Consider the following 19537-nt stretch of genomic DNA (forward strand, 5'->3'; position numbering starts at 1 on the left):
GATATTATTTTCTTCTTTAAATTATTTAATACTTATTAACTGTGGTTCTTTTTCAAAGTTTTAATTACAGTATAAGTGAAACGAATCCCAAATGAACACATGATGACATCAGTGTTCAATATTACTCTTTAGATGATGCTGTCAATTGTCTAGTTTTCAGAAAGACTAAGATTCGGGGACATTTACTGAGTGATTTATGAAACATGTCCTGTGCTCCAGAAGGTATTGATGATATCAGATGGGTTGGCCTCTGTGGAGATTTGGAGACTGTGTTATAAAATGCAGGAATCATGCCACCCACGCCAGGGGAGGTGTTGAGTACTGCCTTGGAATCTAAGAGAAGTTCCACGGAATGCTATGGGACATTTCAGAGTGACAAGTCCTCTGACTTTTAATTCTGAGAGCAAGTGTCACATACCCTGTGGTTTGCGGAAGTGGCTGCCCTGAGGCCGCAGTCTCAGCTTGAAGCAGCTGTTCTGCTCACTGAAGGAAGCCTTAGAATAGATTGGGACAGTGAGATAATGTCTCTGGAGGCCCTTGTTTAAAATAGGCTAGGATGTCTTGCAAGCCCCCAGACCACCCTTGCTACGTTAAGTTGCTTTGTGTGCATAATCTAAATAAGTCCTTGGTTAACTCATGATCTATAGTTCCTCTTTTAGATAAAACTGTTGACTGAAGCAATTGTTTCCAAAGCGTATAAAAGGATTACTTAATAAACACACAGTGTGCAGTTTGCAAATGCTATTTTTCACACTGCATCCCCTGTGTCCTTGTTTGTTCGACACTCTTACCCAGGGATCCCCAACGCTCTAGATGTTGACAGGCTTCCAGCTGTGATAATATCTTTGCATCCTTCACTTTTTTGTAGTTTTTTCATTTCTAAAATAAGCAATAAAAGGAAGATATAAATAAATTGAACTGGTACTGTGTTTTGAAATAACTGGAATCAAGTGTACAAAAAAGGGCACATATGCCATGAATTCTGCAGAATAATTATTAATAAATAATTACAATAATAAGTTACAAATAATATGATAATATATAAATAGTAATAAATAATAGTTAAATAAAATCAGCATTGAGTAGAATTTTAAGGCATTTAAAGAAGCTAGTTAAACAATGTTCTTCTTGGGATCAATAGTTTGGAATGTGACTTAGAATAAGTCAAACAGGCATGTTCATTTAAACTCTACATTGTACATGGTTCTCCAGAGAGGAAGCAGGACCACAGCAGTATAAGTAAAACAAAGAAAAATATTTCTCATAATAAGCAGTTAGTATGTGTTTTATATTTTTTTATTTGTGACATTTATGTAAAGAAAAATTGAGTTCCAGGACAACACTGATCTAACAGACATTGCCTATTTTAAAAATTGGGTTGCTTCAAGAAAGCAAATATAATTTGCAAAGAGTTGTCTTAATATTTTAAATATCTGTTATATTTTTAAGGCATTTATTTTTATATAGACTATGGAAGCTAGGAAACCTCAGAGTCCTGAGTCATAGAGTAAGTGTAAGAGTTGAGTGCCTGGCCTCTGCTTATTGACACAGTTAAAAAGAAAACAAATAGTCACAGGCAATGTGCAGAAGACTTAAATATCATGTACAAGTCCTTGTGTTCAATGCACATGCCAACACACAGACAAACACACATACACAACTGCCAACATGTGCACACATACACATGTACACACGCTCACACACACTTGGAGAGTAAGACCAAATTTGAAGGCATAAAGTAAATATAGTTATTAGTATTACACTAGTATTTATGTGGGTTCATAATAACAAAAGGCAATGCTGTACCACTGAGGTTCATTTTGACTAAATTATCTCAGACTTTTAACATGGTTTCTATGTTGATATATTTTTGCATTGCTGCTATTAATGTTGATTAAAATGATAAAACAGGTACATAAAATGGAGACAAAGATTATATTTCCAACATAAGTTCTTATGCTTTATAAATAAGATTTTTACTGTTGTTAGCCAGACTTCTGTTTAGTTTTATGTGAAATATAAGAATTGCAATTTAATATATATTTGCCTAAGAATCCAGCATTTTCTTTATCTAATCACGGATAATATTACCAAAAATCAACAAAATAGCATCAAAAAATGAACTTTTTATTAAATTCTTTTGTGCTTATATAAGCAGGGGTATCAAAGGGAAGATTCTATATTACAGATAATTTGGCTAGTTTGGAATTCCTGAGATGTTGATATTCTACTGGTACGGTCCATTTATCTGAGTCCATCGTTAACAGGTACCAAGACACACAAGTTCATGGGTGGTGTCAACTTTACTTTTGTCACTGAATTTGACAAATCGTGATGAACTCAAGGTGTTCCTCTTCATATTGTTCCTGTTGATCTGTGCCATCTCTTTGTTAGGAAATATAGGTATGTTCTTACTGATCGACATAACACCTAAACTCCACACGCCCATGTATCACTTTCTTAGCTGTTTGTCATTTGTGGATGCATGATATTCTTCAGTATTTGCCCCCAAAATGCTGCTGAACTTCTTTGCGGAAAAAGAGACCATCCCATTCTCTGCATGCATCCTGCAATATTTTTTGTTTGTATCACTGCTTACGACAGAGGGATTTCTGCTGGCTGCAATGGCTTACGACCGCTATGTGGTCATTGTGAACCCATTACAATATACCGTGGCCATGACTAAAATGGTTTGCGTTGGGCTTGTGTTGGGCTCATGTATAGGAGGTTTAATTAATTCAATGATGCATACAATTGGCTTAATGAAGCTATCTTTCTGTGGGCCAAATATCATCAGTCACTTCTTCTGTGACCTTCCTCCCCTGTTGAAGCTGTCCTGTTCCGACACCTCCATTAATGAATTGTTGCTTTTGGTCTTCTCTGGAGAAATTGCAATGATCACCTTCTTGACTGTGATGATCTCCTACATCTTCATTGTTTCTGCTATCCTGAGGATCCACTCCACAGCAGGCAGACACAAAGCCTTTCTCCACCTATGTTTCCCATCTCACAGCTGTGACCTTGTTCTATGGTTCCATCAGCTTCAGTTACATTCAGCCAAGCTTGCAGTACTCCTTAGAACAAGAGAAGGTGGTGTCTGTATTTTACACCCTGGTGATTCCCATGTTGAACTCACTGATTTACAGTTTAAGGAAAAAGGAAGTGATGGATGCTGTGAAAAGGGTGAAGGAGATGAAGCTTTTCTCTTGTTGATTTAAGACAAAGATACAGAAGATATTTATTGATTAAAGGAATAATGTTTATAAAAATTGAATAAAAGTTAAAATAACTGAATTATAGTATTGCTTCAAGCTGAACATGGTTATATAGTGCTAAAAACACATTAAATATTATACCATAAATGTATGGGTCATATTTTGTTGTTTAACATAAACCCTAGGCTCTGACCTAGGATATTTATCGAATATAATTGGTAATATTTTTATTCCCTCATATGAATTGAAAGTCATATAAATATGTATATTTCTGATATAATTATATATATGTGTGTGTGTATGAGTGTGTGTGTGTGTGTGTGTGTGTAAAATATAGATATTCAGATATACCAGTAAGGATGCCATAAAAGAAAAAAAAATAAAGTTTGCAACATTTAAGATACATCTCAGCCTATTCATTTTTTTAAACAACATAAATAGCACTCCAACACCAAAATGTTGTCTTACAAAAATTTAGCCAGTTAAAGATTTTAAATTTTTTCCCTGGTAATTTATAGTAATACTTTAAATTGAATGTGCTGCTTTAAAAATACCTTGATGATTCCACCTCCAAGATACTACTTACAATTAATCCATGTTGGCAAAGGAAAAATAATTTTTCTCCAGCAAAGTGTCACTGAATATGTCAGTCACACTCCAGAGAAGGACCCTTCTACACAAATCACAAAGTCATTATTTTGTGAGATTTTCATTTGTTTTGGTATTTTTTTGTCTCAATGGTTTTTGTTGTTTTGTTTGTTTGCTTTTGTGTTTCCTTTTAGTTTTGATTTTTTATCTACTTTTTGGATTGGGGGATTATTTGATAGAGAAAACATGAGATTAGGTATGTAGGGGAGATCTGCAAAAAGTTGTAGAAAGAGAATATTTGAATAAAATCTTGTAGATAATTTAGAATTGTTTTGAAAAAGAACTTGTTTGCAGATCACATTTGTCTATGTGGGAGTAATATAAGTAGTTCCTACTCATGGGTCCTACTTCCACATGTGAAATCCGACACAGAGGCAAATCTCAGTAAGTTCCTCTGTGTTGAAGGACTTAAGAAAGCAAGTGAGCAAGGTAAAAATCTCCCAAACATTCATGGAGTAGTTTACGATGAAGGATGTAATTCATCAACAGTAAGTAAAATTAGATTGTGTCAATGTTTGAGGTTTGATTTAGAAGCATTCTACATTCTAGGTCATCTTGAATACAGGAGATATTGTTTCTCAAAATCAAATCAAAACAAATATGCCTTTGCCTGAATTAAACATTGACGTCCTTAAATTTAATAACATATTTTTCATATTAGAACTTACACTAATTTTTGAAGTATAGTATAAATATATATTTTACTCTTCATTCCTAGAAATTTAATGTGTTAGATTGGATACCTAATATTTTCTATATGAAAATTTAGACAATTTCTCTAGTAATTTGGGGCCATCTGTAATGTAAGTTATATGAAGTCAATTTTTTTATGGGAGGAAGGTAAAGATAAAAATCAAGATACAATTGATCTAATAGGGAAAAATGGAGGAGTAGAGGTTCCTAAGAGAAGGGGAAGTGAAGATAGGTAAAAGAGGAATATAGGAAAGATAAAAATAAGGGTGACTAAATAACACACATGAAACCATACTATGAACTATTTTTTACTAAAAAAATTAAATGAATAAAGCATACATAGAAAAGCACAAGGCATGAATTCTGTGTATAAATGTACATACAGAGTTTTAATGATTTTTTTCCTCTGGGCTTATGATACTCCCTCAAATACTCAAATGTTACCTAACAAAAATCAGACATGAGAAGCACTCTTCTGAGTTCTTTGCCAGAGCTTTCTAAGACACCCAAAACATAGAGACTACTGCTCTTGACCATGGTTATTCCTCAGACGTGAAAGGTAACTCCTTATTTCTAAAGACACCACATACTTCAGAAACAGGAATCAGAGAGCTTTGAAGTATAACTGAACTCACGGTCTATTCCCTGAGGAATAGCTTCATGGTATGAAAGGCATTATGCATGCATCCAAAGGGTGGAAGTAACACACAGTCTCTCCCAACTCTGATACCTATAAACCACATAAAAAACCAGTATGGTATGATAACCCTATAGTTGCAATAATGGCACACAACAACTGTGCAATTGAACTAATGACTGCTTAATAAAAGAGTTATTATGATTTGTGCTGGAAATATAGCTAACTATTCAGTGGTGGTAAAATCATGGTTATTGGAAAAGGATCTACAAGCAATACTTTACAAAATCAAAACACTCACTAACAACAATCTATATAAAAGGTAGTTGCAAACTTTACCCCTCATTAAGGAAAATTCTCTTCACAACAGGAGACTGCTAAAGAAAAATACAGCCAAATAAAATGTATAGCTGTAAAGCCAGTCACAATGGAAATATCAAGAAAGCATTTCAATGCCAATCAGGGAGCTTTGTGCAAGTGGGAAATGAAAGATTATAGTACTAGAAGATCAGAAAGTTTGACAGGAGATTTTGCCTATTAGGAGCATCAGAAGCTGTACCCATAAAGTCTTGCAATTGATGTGGGATTCCCCTCTGTATGCTGTGAATACCACTGGTCAATATAGAAACTGCCTTGGCCTGTTGATTGGGCAGAACTTAAGTAGACAGGGAAAACTGAACTGAATGCTGGGAAAAAGAAGGAAGAGTTAGTGAGAAGTCATGTAGCCCCACTAGAGACAGATGACAGATCTTTAGCTGGTAAGCCACAGCCACATGGTGATACACAGATTTATAGAAATGGGTTAAATTAATGTGAAAGAGATAGCCAATAACAAGCCAGAGCTAATGGGCCAAGCAGTGAATTAATTAATACAGTTTCAGTGTGGTATTTTGGAGCTGAGCAGCTGGGAACAAGCAAGTGACCTCCTTACAACAAATTGGCTTGCCAAAGTGTGATAGCTGCATCCACGTAAAACCTAAAGGCTTATTTTGGAGCGGAGCAGTGGGAAATGAACAAGCTACCTCCAACAACGTGCCATGACTGCTTAAACATAAACTGAACAAGGATAAGAAAAACGGACATGCCATACTGGCTGCAGAAAAGCCCTTGAGGCCTCAAATCCAGACAAAGGGTTATAAGCATTTGAGAAAAGCTTGGAGAAGGAGATGTGCTCTTCCAAGATAAGCTCTTTCCAAAGAAGGAGCACATCAATCAGTTGCCCAGTGCTAAATGATCAGCCTAGAAGACATACAGATAGAATTATGTAGACTCATCAGTTTATATTTGGGAATATGTGTGTATGTACAAAATTACATATGCATGAAATAACCAGTGAAAGGAAAAGAGGCCGTGAATTTGAAGGAGTGCAGGGTAGGGTATATGCAAAGTTTTTAAAGTAAGGAAAGAGAAGGAAGAAATATTGCAATTTAAATATATTGCAATAAACAAAATAAACAAAAGCATTGAAATGACATTATGTTGATTAAAGACCCTAACAGGTCTGACTGCCAAGGACATAGCAAGCATTTAGCAAATAGAAATGTTTTTTGACCTTTTACCTAAAAGAAAAAATAATCATTTTAACAAAACTGATTATATTATTCACCTTATATTAGTTTTTAAAAAATATTTAAGAGATTATTCTATGTTTACTGACACTTTTGTGAGCAGTTGCTATATTTATTTATTTGGGTTTTGTGGGACTTATGCTAGTGACTTATTTATGCACATTGCTCTTCAATCAAAAATATTTACAACATCATTTAAACCTGCACTGAGCTTTTAAAATATTTTAATCTATTGTTCAATTATTCAGGCTAATCATTATTCCAATGTGAAAATGCCGGTTAAGAAATATATAGAAGTGTCATAATTAAATATATTAACAATATCACACAGTATTAAGTATATGAAAATAGACAGAGGAACATAACTACACAGACACACTTTAAATCATATTCAAGTCTTCTGTGTTTTCACATTGAATATATACATGTAATATGCACAAATGAAATTGGTATATAAATTATAATTTTAAAACAGAAAATAATTTTTCCTGCTTTTCTTTGTACTGTTACAGTTTTTTGGAAACATAGTGAAGTCCTTAACTTCTTCAGGGCTTTCTAAAGCATTTACTTTAATGAATCCCAGTGTTTGCAGTACCCTGGGGATTCTATCCTCTAAAGGCAAAAAGCCAAATATAAATGCAAAGGTAAGAAAATTTAGAAACAGCCCTATTCTGTGTCTTCACAACAGGTAAGTGCCCTGCTTGTTTATTACAGTACCTCTTTTATTATTATCTACACAGGTTTACAAAATGAGCAATATCCCCAACACATGAATATAACATTATGTAAGGTCACACGACTCTTGTCCTTCTGATCGTGAGTTCAGGAAATGGTGTCAGGAAAATGCAACAGTCAATGGTCACTCCCTATCCCAACTGCAGGCATGTTCTACATTTCCTCAGATAGCTGTGTTTAGTGCTGTATAGCTTTACTTTTTGCAAGTTAAAAAGAGAACATAGTTCAAGAAATCTTTGAAAATCTAGAGGATCCCTATAAACTGTTGAGTAAAGGAACAATAAGCTAAACTTTTCCTTTGTTAACCGAAATAAGTTTTAGACTCAGAGAAAATTTGCTCAAATACAACTTATTTTAAGCAAAAGAGAAATCAGTCTAGACAAAAAAAAATCACAATTAGACAAATTAAAATATCAGCTAAAAAAATCACTGAATTGAATAAGTCAAAGGAAATATAAATTCTGTTTTCTTAAAGTAAGATTCAATAAGGGAAAATGAGGAGGAATATTAAACCAATAACAATTTAAGATAGATTATTCCAAAATGTCATTGTAAAGTTTTCAGGACAAACTTACTTTGTCTTTATTTTCCTTTATTTTCTGTGTTTATTAGCCATATATCTGCAAGGAATATTTGGCACCCTATGTTAGGTGTGACAATTTTTCCAGATGTTTCTAGATTATATGAACAACTTCCAATTGAGACAAGTTTGTGGTAGATCTACTTCCTTATAAGACGCTCAGAGTCCTCTGATAGAAGACAAACCATCCTTTAATTTGTAGCATCAATGAAGCATAGAAAGTTAATGCTAATTTGAAATATTTGCCTTGTTTTAAATGGCTGGAGAGAAATTTGAGCCCCTACTTTATCATCCTTTACCTTATCATAAATGTCAGGAAAATGTCTTTCAGGTAATTAAGGTACAACAATTGTGGAAAATCATATCTATGAATGTTCAGTTAAAATGACATTTTCTATCCCATTTATGTGACATTTTCTCTAAATTTTCTTACTGAAAACTGTTGTGCCCCAGCATATTATAGATTCTGAACACTTGTACATTAAAAGTTTCCGATAAGCATCAATTTCTCACTTACTAAATATGTTACAAATCAACAAATGATATTATTTATTTGATGTTATATCTTGAAATAAAATAAATCCATTTCTCTAACTTTTGTGAATTTAAAGGAAGATCTATTGGTCATCACATGGGTAATAGGAATATAAATTCTTTCTTAACATATATCTGTCTCCTTGACTTCAGGGATTAAAAGACTAAAGGAAATAGTTAAAACATTGTGAAAAATGTCTGACATTTGTTAATTCACACTGAAGAATGAACATTGCAAAAAATCTGAGAAGGGCTATTTATTGTTTCAAAGACTAATTTTGTGGGAGATGGAACAGTTAATTGAAGGAAATTCATCTCATTATGATAGTTTTTCTTCTTAATAAATGGAAAGGTTCCAGTCTCATTTTCCTCTTTTCTTCACTGTACATTAGTTAGATGCTATTGAATATGCTTATTTATATTTATGAAATATATATGTATGTACATTATATTTAATACACCCATATTGTATTTTCCTTTTTAACTTACCAAAATATGATAGAGAACAATTTTTAGATGTCCTAACCCACATGGTTAATGTTGATAAAATTTTGTTTGCTTGCTTTTTTATTCTTCCAAAGTAGTTATTAACCCCTGGAAGGTGAAACTCATCTTTCTCATTCTGGAAATTTTGAATATTCTGTTACCCATAACCCATCGATTGAACTCTCTACCAGGAAAAAAAAAAGTAAAGACCTGATTCCTACTGTATCTTCCACACAGTACTGCACTTTCTCTACATCTTCCTTCATATGACACATAATGTTAATTTCAATTCCTTGATGAGGGTCAAGTTAATGTTTTTAAAAGCTAAATTCATACTCAGCTAATTTTAATTTAATTTGGATTATTATAGCTGAAGATGAATATTTTGACATTCTTAAAAGATGTGAATCGAGTGATTTCATGATTATAAACTGTGTCCTCTGGTTATATGTTTTTTTCTCTGGTCCTTTGCAGATCCCCCATAAAGGAATCATATCGATGGCTGACAGAAATTTGAGTGTGACAACTGAATTTATCCTCCTAGGACTAACGGACGATCCTGTGCTGAATACTGTACTCTCTGTGCTGTTCCTCTTACTCTATGTCATTACTGTTGTAGGCAACTTGTGGATTATCTTAATAATTTTAGCTACTGCCCAGCTTCATTCCCCCAAGTACTTTTTCCTTAGTCACTTGGCTTTCTTGGATTTCTGTTATTCATCGGTCTTTCTTCCCAAAATGCTGATAAACTACTTGTTAGGTCAAAAAACGATTTCGTACCATGGCTGCCTCCTACAGTATTCCTTTGTCAACCTGTTTCTGACTGCAGAATGCTTCCTCTTGGCTGCGATGGCCTATGATAGGTATCTTGCCATCTGCAGACCGCTTCACTACAGAGGTCTCATGACCCCCACATTTTGTATCTACCTGGTGTCTGCCTCTTACCTGCTATACTGTGCCAACTCACTCACCCACTTGAGGAGCCTTCTCAAGCTAACTTTCTGTGGGCCCAATGCCATTGACCACTATTTCTGGGATATTCCATTGCTCTTTCAGCTCTCCTGCTCTGATACCCGCCACAGTGAGATTTTATTCATTGTTCTTTCTGGGGCTACATCTGTAATTACATTTTTGATAGTAATTAACTCCTATCTAGGGATTCTTATTACTGTACTGAAAATACATTCTGCCAGGGGAAGTTATAAGGCTTTATCTACATGTGCCTCCCACCTAATTGTGGTGACACTCTTCTATGGAACAGTAATATCTACTTACATGGGAACCAGCTCAAGCTTTCCACAGGATATGGAAAAGATCCTATCTGTGTTTTATACACTTTTGCTGCCAGTACTGAATCTCTTGATATATAGCATGAGAAACAGAGAAGCCAAAGAAGCCATGAGAAGAATGATTAAAAGAAAAGTATTCTCTCAGTGATGTGGATTTCCAGACAGATGTTTAAGACACACTTATTGATTCTATAGACTAAGATGTCATTAAGGTCCCACAGGGTTTCAAGTAGGGGCAAGTAAGTAATTTTGAAAGCAGTTATTGTTTTTAAATACGAGTTCATGGTGATTCTTTAATATTTAATAATTTAATATTTAATGCTTCTATTAACATTAACTAAATACTCATTATGTTTTTCTTATTCCGTATGTACATGGCACACATGCTATATGTATGTTTATTATATACATTACCCTGTTGTATATAATATAACAAGATTGCAGATTGCCCTTTCCTAATAACACAGGAACCCTTCCTTTCCCAGCTAGCCCCTGGTGATTGCAAGTTCTTTGGAGACATATGTGAGTAGCTCCAAGAACTGCACTACAGTTACTGATGGGACATAGACAAAGATGTATTTCTGTATTAATTTCAAACTCATAAAAGATCCACTTTGTCCACAACTATACACAAATCTGTATACCTAGTTTAATGTTGGAAGGGAAGACAGAAGAGAGAATTTGTATGTGAAAAAAAAAACGCCGTTTAGTGCATCACTAAAAGCTGATTGGAAGATTTTAATGTGTTTGTTTCATTCAAGACATGAGCATGTATTTCTTGTTCTCTAACAACAATAAAACCCCACATGGAAAGGTCTCGTGGTAATTTCTCTCCTTCATTAAGTGAAGATGCCACAAAGAATGGATTAGTACCATTCCTGTTCTCAAAAATTCGGCCTTTAATATAGCTAAAACAGTTAAACAGTTTTTGTTATTTTTTTCCCTTGAAGAATCTCAGAAGTCCTCTCTTCAGTAATTTCCTGTCACTGGTATCTACATTCCAATATTTCATTCTCAAATGATGTTCTGAAAAATCTAATATCCTCTATAATTGATTAACTCCGTTTTCCAGCACTGGCTATTTTAAAATAGGATTGTCACTTTTCTTCAAGAACAGAGTTGAAGAGGAGAATAAAAATCATATAAAATTCATAATTGAGAAGAACTGATTGCAGAAGTAACCTGTATTTATATTTCTTTATTAGAGCTCCTCATGGCTAGACAATTTTACAGATAAAACAACTCAGGTCAAAGGATGTGAGCACAGACCACAGGACAAACTTTACAAAAGTCTGACAGATGAAATTCAAAGACACAATGTTTTATGCTTATAAATAAGCCTTCTTCCAGTTAGCATTAATAAATAGCACTTATTTTATATTTTTTCTATGCCATCACTCATTTAGAACAATAGAAATTTTAATATTTAGTAAACAGTAGATTCCCCCCTTTTACCTTTAACAGTTTAATGTAGGCATCGTCTTCATTGTAACCTTATGCATTCCCTAATTACTTTTACTTATTGTCTACCACTATTACTAACTCTATTGCAAAAAAATCCTACAACTGTTTTCAACTTCTCCCACATTTATTCTTGTCTAACTATTTTGTGCTATTTTTGAACAGATTGTCGCTTCTTCTCTGTGTGCATGATGGCAGCACTATGTCATATCCGGTAGAAAGTAATCTGTCATATCCAGTAGAAAGTAATCTGTAGTACTCTTCTCTGTCTTCCTGCTCTTGTCTTTTCATTCTAGTTTCTCTGAAGTTCCTTGAACATTAGAGGAGGTGCAAGGTTTTCTACCTCTATCTCCATTTCTGGATACTTATTATTGTGATAAAATTACTTTATCTTGTTCAACTCTATTGTCCCTGTATTTATAATAAAATCTCCATCATATAAAAGATATTTAGTATTTCTTTATTGAAGAAATCAGTGATATAAAATAAAATAACTTTTCATCTTCTTTTAAATCATTTCTTTTATTGTTTAAATTATAACATAATTACTTTATTCTCTCTTCCATTTCTGTGGTGAGCCTACAAGTATTATTCAGTAAATGAACAATTGACAGATCTATTGAACTAATCCACGGGAGTTTGGAACTTCATATGGAGGAAAGTGTTTTGCAGAACTGTGGGAACACCTGGTTTTTTTTTTCTTTTCTTTTTTCTTTTTTTTTTTTGGATAAGTCATTGTCAATTCCGTAGAAATATTGTGAAGTCATGGCATTTCTTCCTTTTATAGTACCCCAGGAGTGTATAAATCTGAATTTTCTGTAGGGCAACAAGGTACCTTTTCCACACAATGAAACCCTGGTGTGAAAGCCCTTGAGCAGTCAAACCTTTGTTCACATAGACCAAATCTACATAAAACTAGTATTCCACAACTTTCTTTATTAACAGTACTCACTGATAAAGAAGAAGCTTCAAACAGGAGAGAGTATATTTGCTCTAATAACAAACTAAGGAAGGTGTAATCTACTGCTCTTCTGTTCGAACTTAACAAATTACTAATATTCTGTATTTACCCTTCACCTTGGTTTCAGTTAACATAGGATCATAACCCAGAAAATTAACTGTTTATAAAGGAAAAATCCTGAGTCACTAAAACTAGCATCAGAGAGAAAAATTGTCACTTGGACACTCTGCTGGAGTCAAAAGAAAAATTCTCAAAAGAGATTCTGTTTCACTCAACCATCCAGCCACTAATTCATCAAGCCCATAGGTCACCATGGATACCAAGGCTGTGCTCCCAGCCATTAGGAAGCTTCACAGCCGCACCTGCTCTGGGATATAAAAACAAAATATTATTTTTAATTTTTTAAAAATATATCTTCTCTTATTTTACATGCCAAATCCATTTCCCACTCCCTCTCCTTCCTTCTGGTCCCTCAACCTTCTCCCTCATCCCATATCCCACCTATCATTCACTACTCAGAGTGGGTAAGGCTTCCTATGGGGAGTCAGCAAAGTATCACATTGCTTTGTGACAGGACCAAGCTCCCCCACCCATTATATCTAGACTGAACAAGGTTTTCCTCCAGAGAGAATGGGTTCCAAAAGGACAGAATAAGCAGTAGGGATAAATCCCCGTCTCACTGCCAGTGGCCCCACAGTCTGCCCCAGCCACACAACTGTCAGCCACATTCAGAGGGTCTAGTTTGGTCCTATGCAGGTTCCCTTGCTTTCGGGCCATAGTTGGAAGGCTTCCAATAGCTCAGGTAAGCTGTTTCAGTAGGTATCCAAAAAACATTTTCTTGTCCTCTTTGCTCCTATTGTCACCCCCTTTCTTCGAATGTTCTTTGGGAGCTCAATCCAATGCTCCACTGTGGTTCTCTGCATCGGCTTTTATCAGTGACTGGATGTAGGTTCTAGGATGACATTTAAGATAGTCATCAATCTGACAACAGGGAAAGGCCAGTTCAGCCAGCCTTTTTACTATCGCTTAGGGTCTCAGCTGGGGTCATCCTTGTGGATTCCTGAGAATTTCTCTAGTGTTGGGTTTTTTGCTAGACCCATAATGGCTCCCTCCATCAAGATATCTCCTTCCTTATGCTCTGTCTCTGCTCTTCACTCATCTTGACCATCCCTTTCCTTCCTCTATTGCTAGTGGGATTGCAAACTTCTACAACCACTCTGGAAATCAGTCTAGCCTTTCTCAAAAAATTGGGAACCAACCTACCACAGTACCCACCAATACCAATTTTGGACATATACACAAAGAATGCTCAATCTTACTAGAAGAATATCTGTTCAACTATGCTTACAGCAACATTATTTGTAATAGCCAGAGCCTGGATACAACCTAGATACCCCTCAGCTGAAGAAAGGATAAAGAAAATGTGGTACATTTACACAATGGAGTACTACTCAATGGTAAAAATAAAATGAAAAAAATGCCATCTTGAAATTTGCATGCAAATGGATGAAAATAGAAGAAACCATCTTGACTGAGGTAACCCTGACTAAGAAGGATGAGCATGGTATGTACCTATTCATGGGTGAATACTAGCTATAAAGCAAAGGACAAGGAGCCTATAGTCCATGACCCCAGAGAAGCTAAGTAACAAGGAGAACTCTAAAAGAAACATTCATAGATAGCCCTGGGAAGGGGAAATAGACAAGATCTCCTGAGAATTTGGAGCATGGAGGTGGGGGTATAAGGGAAGGAAGAAGTGGGGAGGAGGGAAAAAGGGGAAGGAGTAGAAGAATAAATTAAATAAATAGATTTATTTTTCAATCTATTAAACCAAACATGACTGGCAAAAATATAAAATAAAGGAAGAAAGAAAAAAGAGATAAATAAAGGACAGAAGGAAGGAAGGAAGGAAGGAAGGAAGGAAGGAAGGAAGGAAGGAAGGAAGGAAGAAAATAGGTGGAATGATCTCTAATGATGTCCTGATATACTCATATTTCAGTGACTAACCCAATCATCATCAGGGAATCTTTCTCCAGAAGCTTAAGCAAAGGGATGCAGAGACCCACAGTCAAACTTTACAGAAAACCCAGGATGGAATTCTCCATCTGAGAACCTGGAGCTAAGTGAATCCCATAGAAAAGGTGGAGTGTATCTGGGGAAGAGGGGAGGTAGGGAGAAACTGGGAGGAATATAGGAAGCAGAAGCTGTGGTTGGGATGTATTATAGGAGAGAACAATAATTTTTTAAAAAATGTTTAAATAGCCAATTTATGAAAGGAATACTTGTAACAGTTTTTAAATATTGGGATATTAATACTATGCAAAGATATGAGGATATATTCTTTAGTAAGAAGATAAAGAATTAAGATTTGAGCACTGTGCAATGTAGCATTCTACATATGAGAATGCATTTGTGGTTTTAAGGAAACTACTTGGAGCAATACCAGTAAGATTAAAAACTTCCCCACTCACTCATAGTGATATGCAGTAGAAAGCTTCGAGTCTTAGAATACTATCTTTGGTTATATAACTGAAAAGCAAATTATTATTAAGTCTTTGCATTGATTTCTTGTATAATTGGCAGAAACTATGATTTTTCATGATTGTAAATATCACACTTGGAGAAAATTGTATAATAAATATTTATACATATGTGTATAAAATATTTCACAAACAAATCAGCTAAAGGGTTGAATTGGATAGTCATTAAATATCTGTGTTAGTCACAACATAGTGCTAAATCTTCATCTAAGATATATCATCAAAAGTAATTTTCATAAAGAAGCAAGGTATTTGTCTATGTTGCCATAGGACAATCATACACAACATGGATCAGCGAGGATAAGACATACTCCTAAAGTTAATGCATAGCTATGGAAACAAGTCCATGCTCATGTTTTCTAAATAATTAAATTATCTTTATCAGCCTAATTTTCCATATAAAAATCCCTAAGTTAACAAAAATATTGATTTCTGAGTATAATTAACATATTATAAAGAAAAAAAATAAAAAGTCCAGGGTAGTGATATTTCAGTGATGCTCTATTCTGACTGTTAAATGCAACAAGCAGACTAGTCACAACAAAATCTAATGTTGTAATAATGTCTCCCCTGAACATATTTTCTTTAATTTAGGTTCAGACCTTAGAGTACAATTAAAACATATACCTCAAGAGATCAAATGTGGCAATTTATAACCTCCTTTATTATGTGAGCTTAAGCATCTGAAAATGTGCGTGTATAAAAAGTCTCCATAGCACAGATTGCTGGAGGCCATCCTTTGTTGTACAACCCTTTTAGAAATAGGCAGCCAATAAAACATTTTGAATATGAATAAAGGCTTAAGGAAAATTAAGAACTTTTAATTTACTGGAAGTCATATCAAATAAATGACAGCTAATTTAGCTTTTATTTCTACTTCATCAGGGAAAGGTAAATAAATATAACAATTAGAATTCTATATTATCAAAGTCACTAGCAGTTATAAATATCATGGCATGTGTAAGGGCTCACAATAGATGAAAATATCTTCACGTGAAATAATCTATCAGCAGCAAGACCAATAATCAGACCCAAAGAACTGCATTGATGAGTCCTGGAATGCAGACAGCCAAGGAGGTAAAAGTAATGGATATAAAAGTAAACTAATGGGTGCAGAAAGAGAAATAGACTTCTTGGGCAAGTGTATGCAAGCATCATAATCTTTCAATGGTTCGTGGGCAAGTATATCTGTAAATATAGCTATAGTATGCCTATTCTTTTCACACTAGATTGCTTTTTCCTTTTACAAATTTGCATGTTTCAGCAGGTATTAAGAAAGTTATTTTAGTGACAGACAAGAAGCATGCTGTCATTGTAAAACTTCATACTAAATAAGCAAATAAATATATAGGAACATTTGTAATAATGAGGCGCATTATTAAATGATTAGCTAGGCACAAAAGGAATCAAGACCCTTTGGCACGGTGTGTTAAATATAAAAACAAATCGGCGTTAACTGGGTAAGCTACTTTCACTTTTACTTATTTATTTGTCAGTGAATTGAAAAAGAAGCTTCTCCTGTTTGCATGAGATCATCTTACAATGTTTTGGTTTAAATATTTTTTTTTCAGATTTTTCATCACTGCTTTGGGATCGACTCACGAACAAAGCACTTGTTACTTCATGATGTCATGTGTAAATGTAAACTGGATATAGTCATGCTCTCAGCATTCTCAGGTGAAAGAACTGGAACTATGTTATACATTCTAGTCTGCCACTTCTGAAATCAACAACAGGAAAAATAAGTGACAGAAAACAGAGAAGCATGAACACATTTTTTACAAAAATGTAATGTGGGCTGGGTGTTTATAGTTTTCCATCATGAAAGCTATCTGAAATGTACTGAGACTGAGACAATATTAGGTGTGCTCATCTTGTCCATAAGTTGTAAGTTAAATGTTTAAAATTTATTAATCAAAAATTAAATTATAATTAAGTAAGTGGATTACAGTTGTTTTTTAAAAGTAGGCTAAGACTGTAATAAATAAATCTATTGAATGATTGATTCCAATAAATAAATTGCTAGGGGTAAAATTTTGTCCCAGTGATAGAGTTTGATAGAAAACAATAAATTTAGCAGGAGTATCTTGTAACTATTATGGGTATGAGGCATTAAAACATTCAAAACTCTATATAAATCTTCATTTGGCTATCCATTAGCAATTTCCATTTGCATTAAAATAAGTCAAAGGCTAGAGATGGAGCTCAGAGGGTAAGAGCACCTTCTGCTACTTCAGAGGAGACTTGGTGAATGTCACCCATATTAGACAGCTCTTCAACTCACACATTTCCACGTTCCCTTCTGGACTTTACAGATACCTGCATTTAGGTACACGCACAAACACACACAAATAATGAATTAAAATATATTTAAAATGATAAATACCATAACATCTTTCAACATTTACTACCTATTCATATTGATCTCAGTGCTGGAGATGAAGCTAACACTGATTCTAGGACCTTCTGTCTTGAATGTTTCTTTAAATTTTCTTACTGTTTATTCAAGGTAAATCAATAGTTGAATTATCAAAAATGGCAGAGAATAATTTCACAGAAGTGACACTCTTCATATTCAGTGGATTTTCAGATCATCCAGAATTGCAAATCAGTCTGTTCTTAATTTTCCTTTTTATCTATCTCTTCACCGTCTTGGGCAATATTGGGCTAATCATGTTAATAAGAATTGACTCTCAGCTTCACACGCCTATGTACTTTTTCCTCAGCAATTTAGCATTCATTGACATATTTTATTCCTCCACAGTAACACCAAAGTCACTAGTCGATTTCCAATACACAGAAATCAATTTCTTTTGTTGGCTGCTTTGTTCAAATGTACTTCTTTGTTGGTTTGGTGTGCAGTGAGTGTTTCCTTCTGGGTTCCATGGCCTATGATCGCTATGTAGCAATCTGCAATCCCTTGCTATATTCTGTGATTATGTCCCAGAAGGTGTGTAACTGGCTGGCAGTGATACCATATGTGATTGGATTCACAAACTCCTTGATCTCTATCTGTGTGATAAGCAGTTTGCCATTCTGTGATTCCTACATCAATCACTTCTTCTGTGACACCACCGCTCTTTTAGCCCTGTCCTGTGTAGATGCCTTCAGCACAGAAATGGTGATCTTTGTTTTAGCTGGTTTTACACTCCTCAGTTCTCTCCTCATAATTGCTTCCACTTACCTCATCATCATCTCAGCCATCCTGAGGATCCAGTCAGCCGCTGGCAGGTGGAAGGCCTTTTCCACCTGTGCCTCCCACCTCACAGGGGTCTCTGTCTTCTATGGTTCCTTGATTTTCACCTATTTGCAACCTGATAACACATCATCACTCACCCAGGCACAGGTGGCTTCTGTATTCTACACTATTGTCATTCCAATGCTGAACCCACTGATCTACAGTTTGAGGAACAAGGATGTAAAAAATGCTCTCCTGAGAGTCATCCACAGGAAACTTTTTCTATGAAAAATCATGAGCATTGCAAATAATAAAAGATCTGGGCCCTTTGAAACAGTTACTTCAATAGTCAGGTAATTGTAGAGTAAATTCAAAAGATATAATATAAGCTTACTGAGATCATAGTTTCTTAGAATTTGAGATATGAATCATTATTTTATTTATTTATGGGATATACCAAATACCTCAGAAGGTCATTCAAGCTCATAAATTGTTCATGTAATAAAAATATATAAGGCAATTAAAAGACATATGTACATATTTCAGTAAACACACTATCACACTAAGGCATAAACCTTCTTCTATTTCATAGATTATTTTATATGTGAGTGTTTTACCTATTTGAGTACAAATCCATCACCATGTATGCTCCTGGTGCACATGGAGGTCAGAGGAGTACATTCCATCCCCAGGAAATGGAGTTATGGATGGTTATGAACATATGGATGCTGTGTACTTGAGGAACAGAATTTTTTCAGCTATTTGAACATAACAGTTACATTTTTTCTCCATTTAGATGTAAAACATTCTTGTGTCTTAGTCACAGAATTATGCTCATTTTAATTACAACATAACTATTTTGGTATTATGAAGAATGATATACATTTAGTAAAATTCTTCCTATATTCACTTCTATATTTATTTGGCATGATAAGAGTTCTATAACATTGCTTAATTTTGTTAAAATTGCATTTCTAGGATAGTCTTGAAATACTTTACAGATGCATTGCAT

General features: G+C 34.6%; 2 protein-coding genes and 1 pseudogene across 2 annotated transcripts; all 3 read left to right on the top strand.

The window, feature by feature from the left end:
- Positions 1–2287: 2287 nt before the first annotated feature.
- On the top strand, positions 2288–3213 carry LOC148122519 (olfactory receptor 5J3-like; annotated as a pseudogene).
- A 6381-nt stretch (positions 3214–9594) lies between these two features.
- On the top strand, positions 9595–10533 carry LOC148122520 (olfactory receptor 5J3-like). Its single transcript, XM_087903848.1, has one exon. It carries the CDS (start codon positions 9595–9597, stop codon positions 10531–10533), a length of 939 nt encoding a protein of 312 aa, XP_087759974.1.
- A 7249-nt stretch (positions 10534–17782) lies between these two features.
- On the top strand, positions 17783–18813 carry LOC148122521 (olfactory receptor 8I2-like). The gene is given in 2 exon segments (XM_087903849.1): positions 17783–18139; positions 18141–18813. Coding segments are annotated over 2 exon segments (930 nt in total). The 5' UTR covers positions 17783–17882.
- Positions 18814–19537: the final 724 nt, after the last annotated feature.

This window comes from Myodes glareolus, chromosome 3 (genome assembly GCF_982192425.1).
Source record: "Myodes glareolus chromosome 3, mMyoGla1.1, whole genome shotgun sequence".
NCBI lineage: Eukaryota > Metazoa > Chordata > Mammalia > Rodentia > Cricetidae > Myodes > Myodes glareolus.

Excerpts from the sequence above, each read along its gene's own strand:
- LOC148122520 (XM_087903848.1), top strand. The coding sequence starts at position 9,595 with ATGGCTGACAGAAATTTGAGTGTGACAACTGAATTTATCCTCCTAGGA.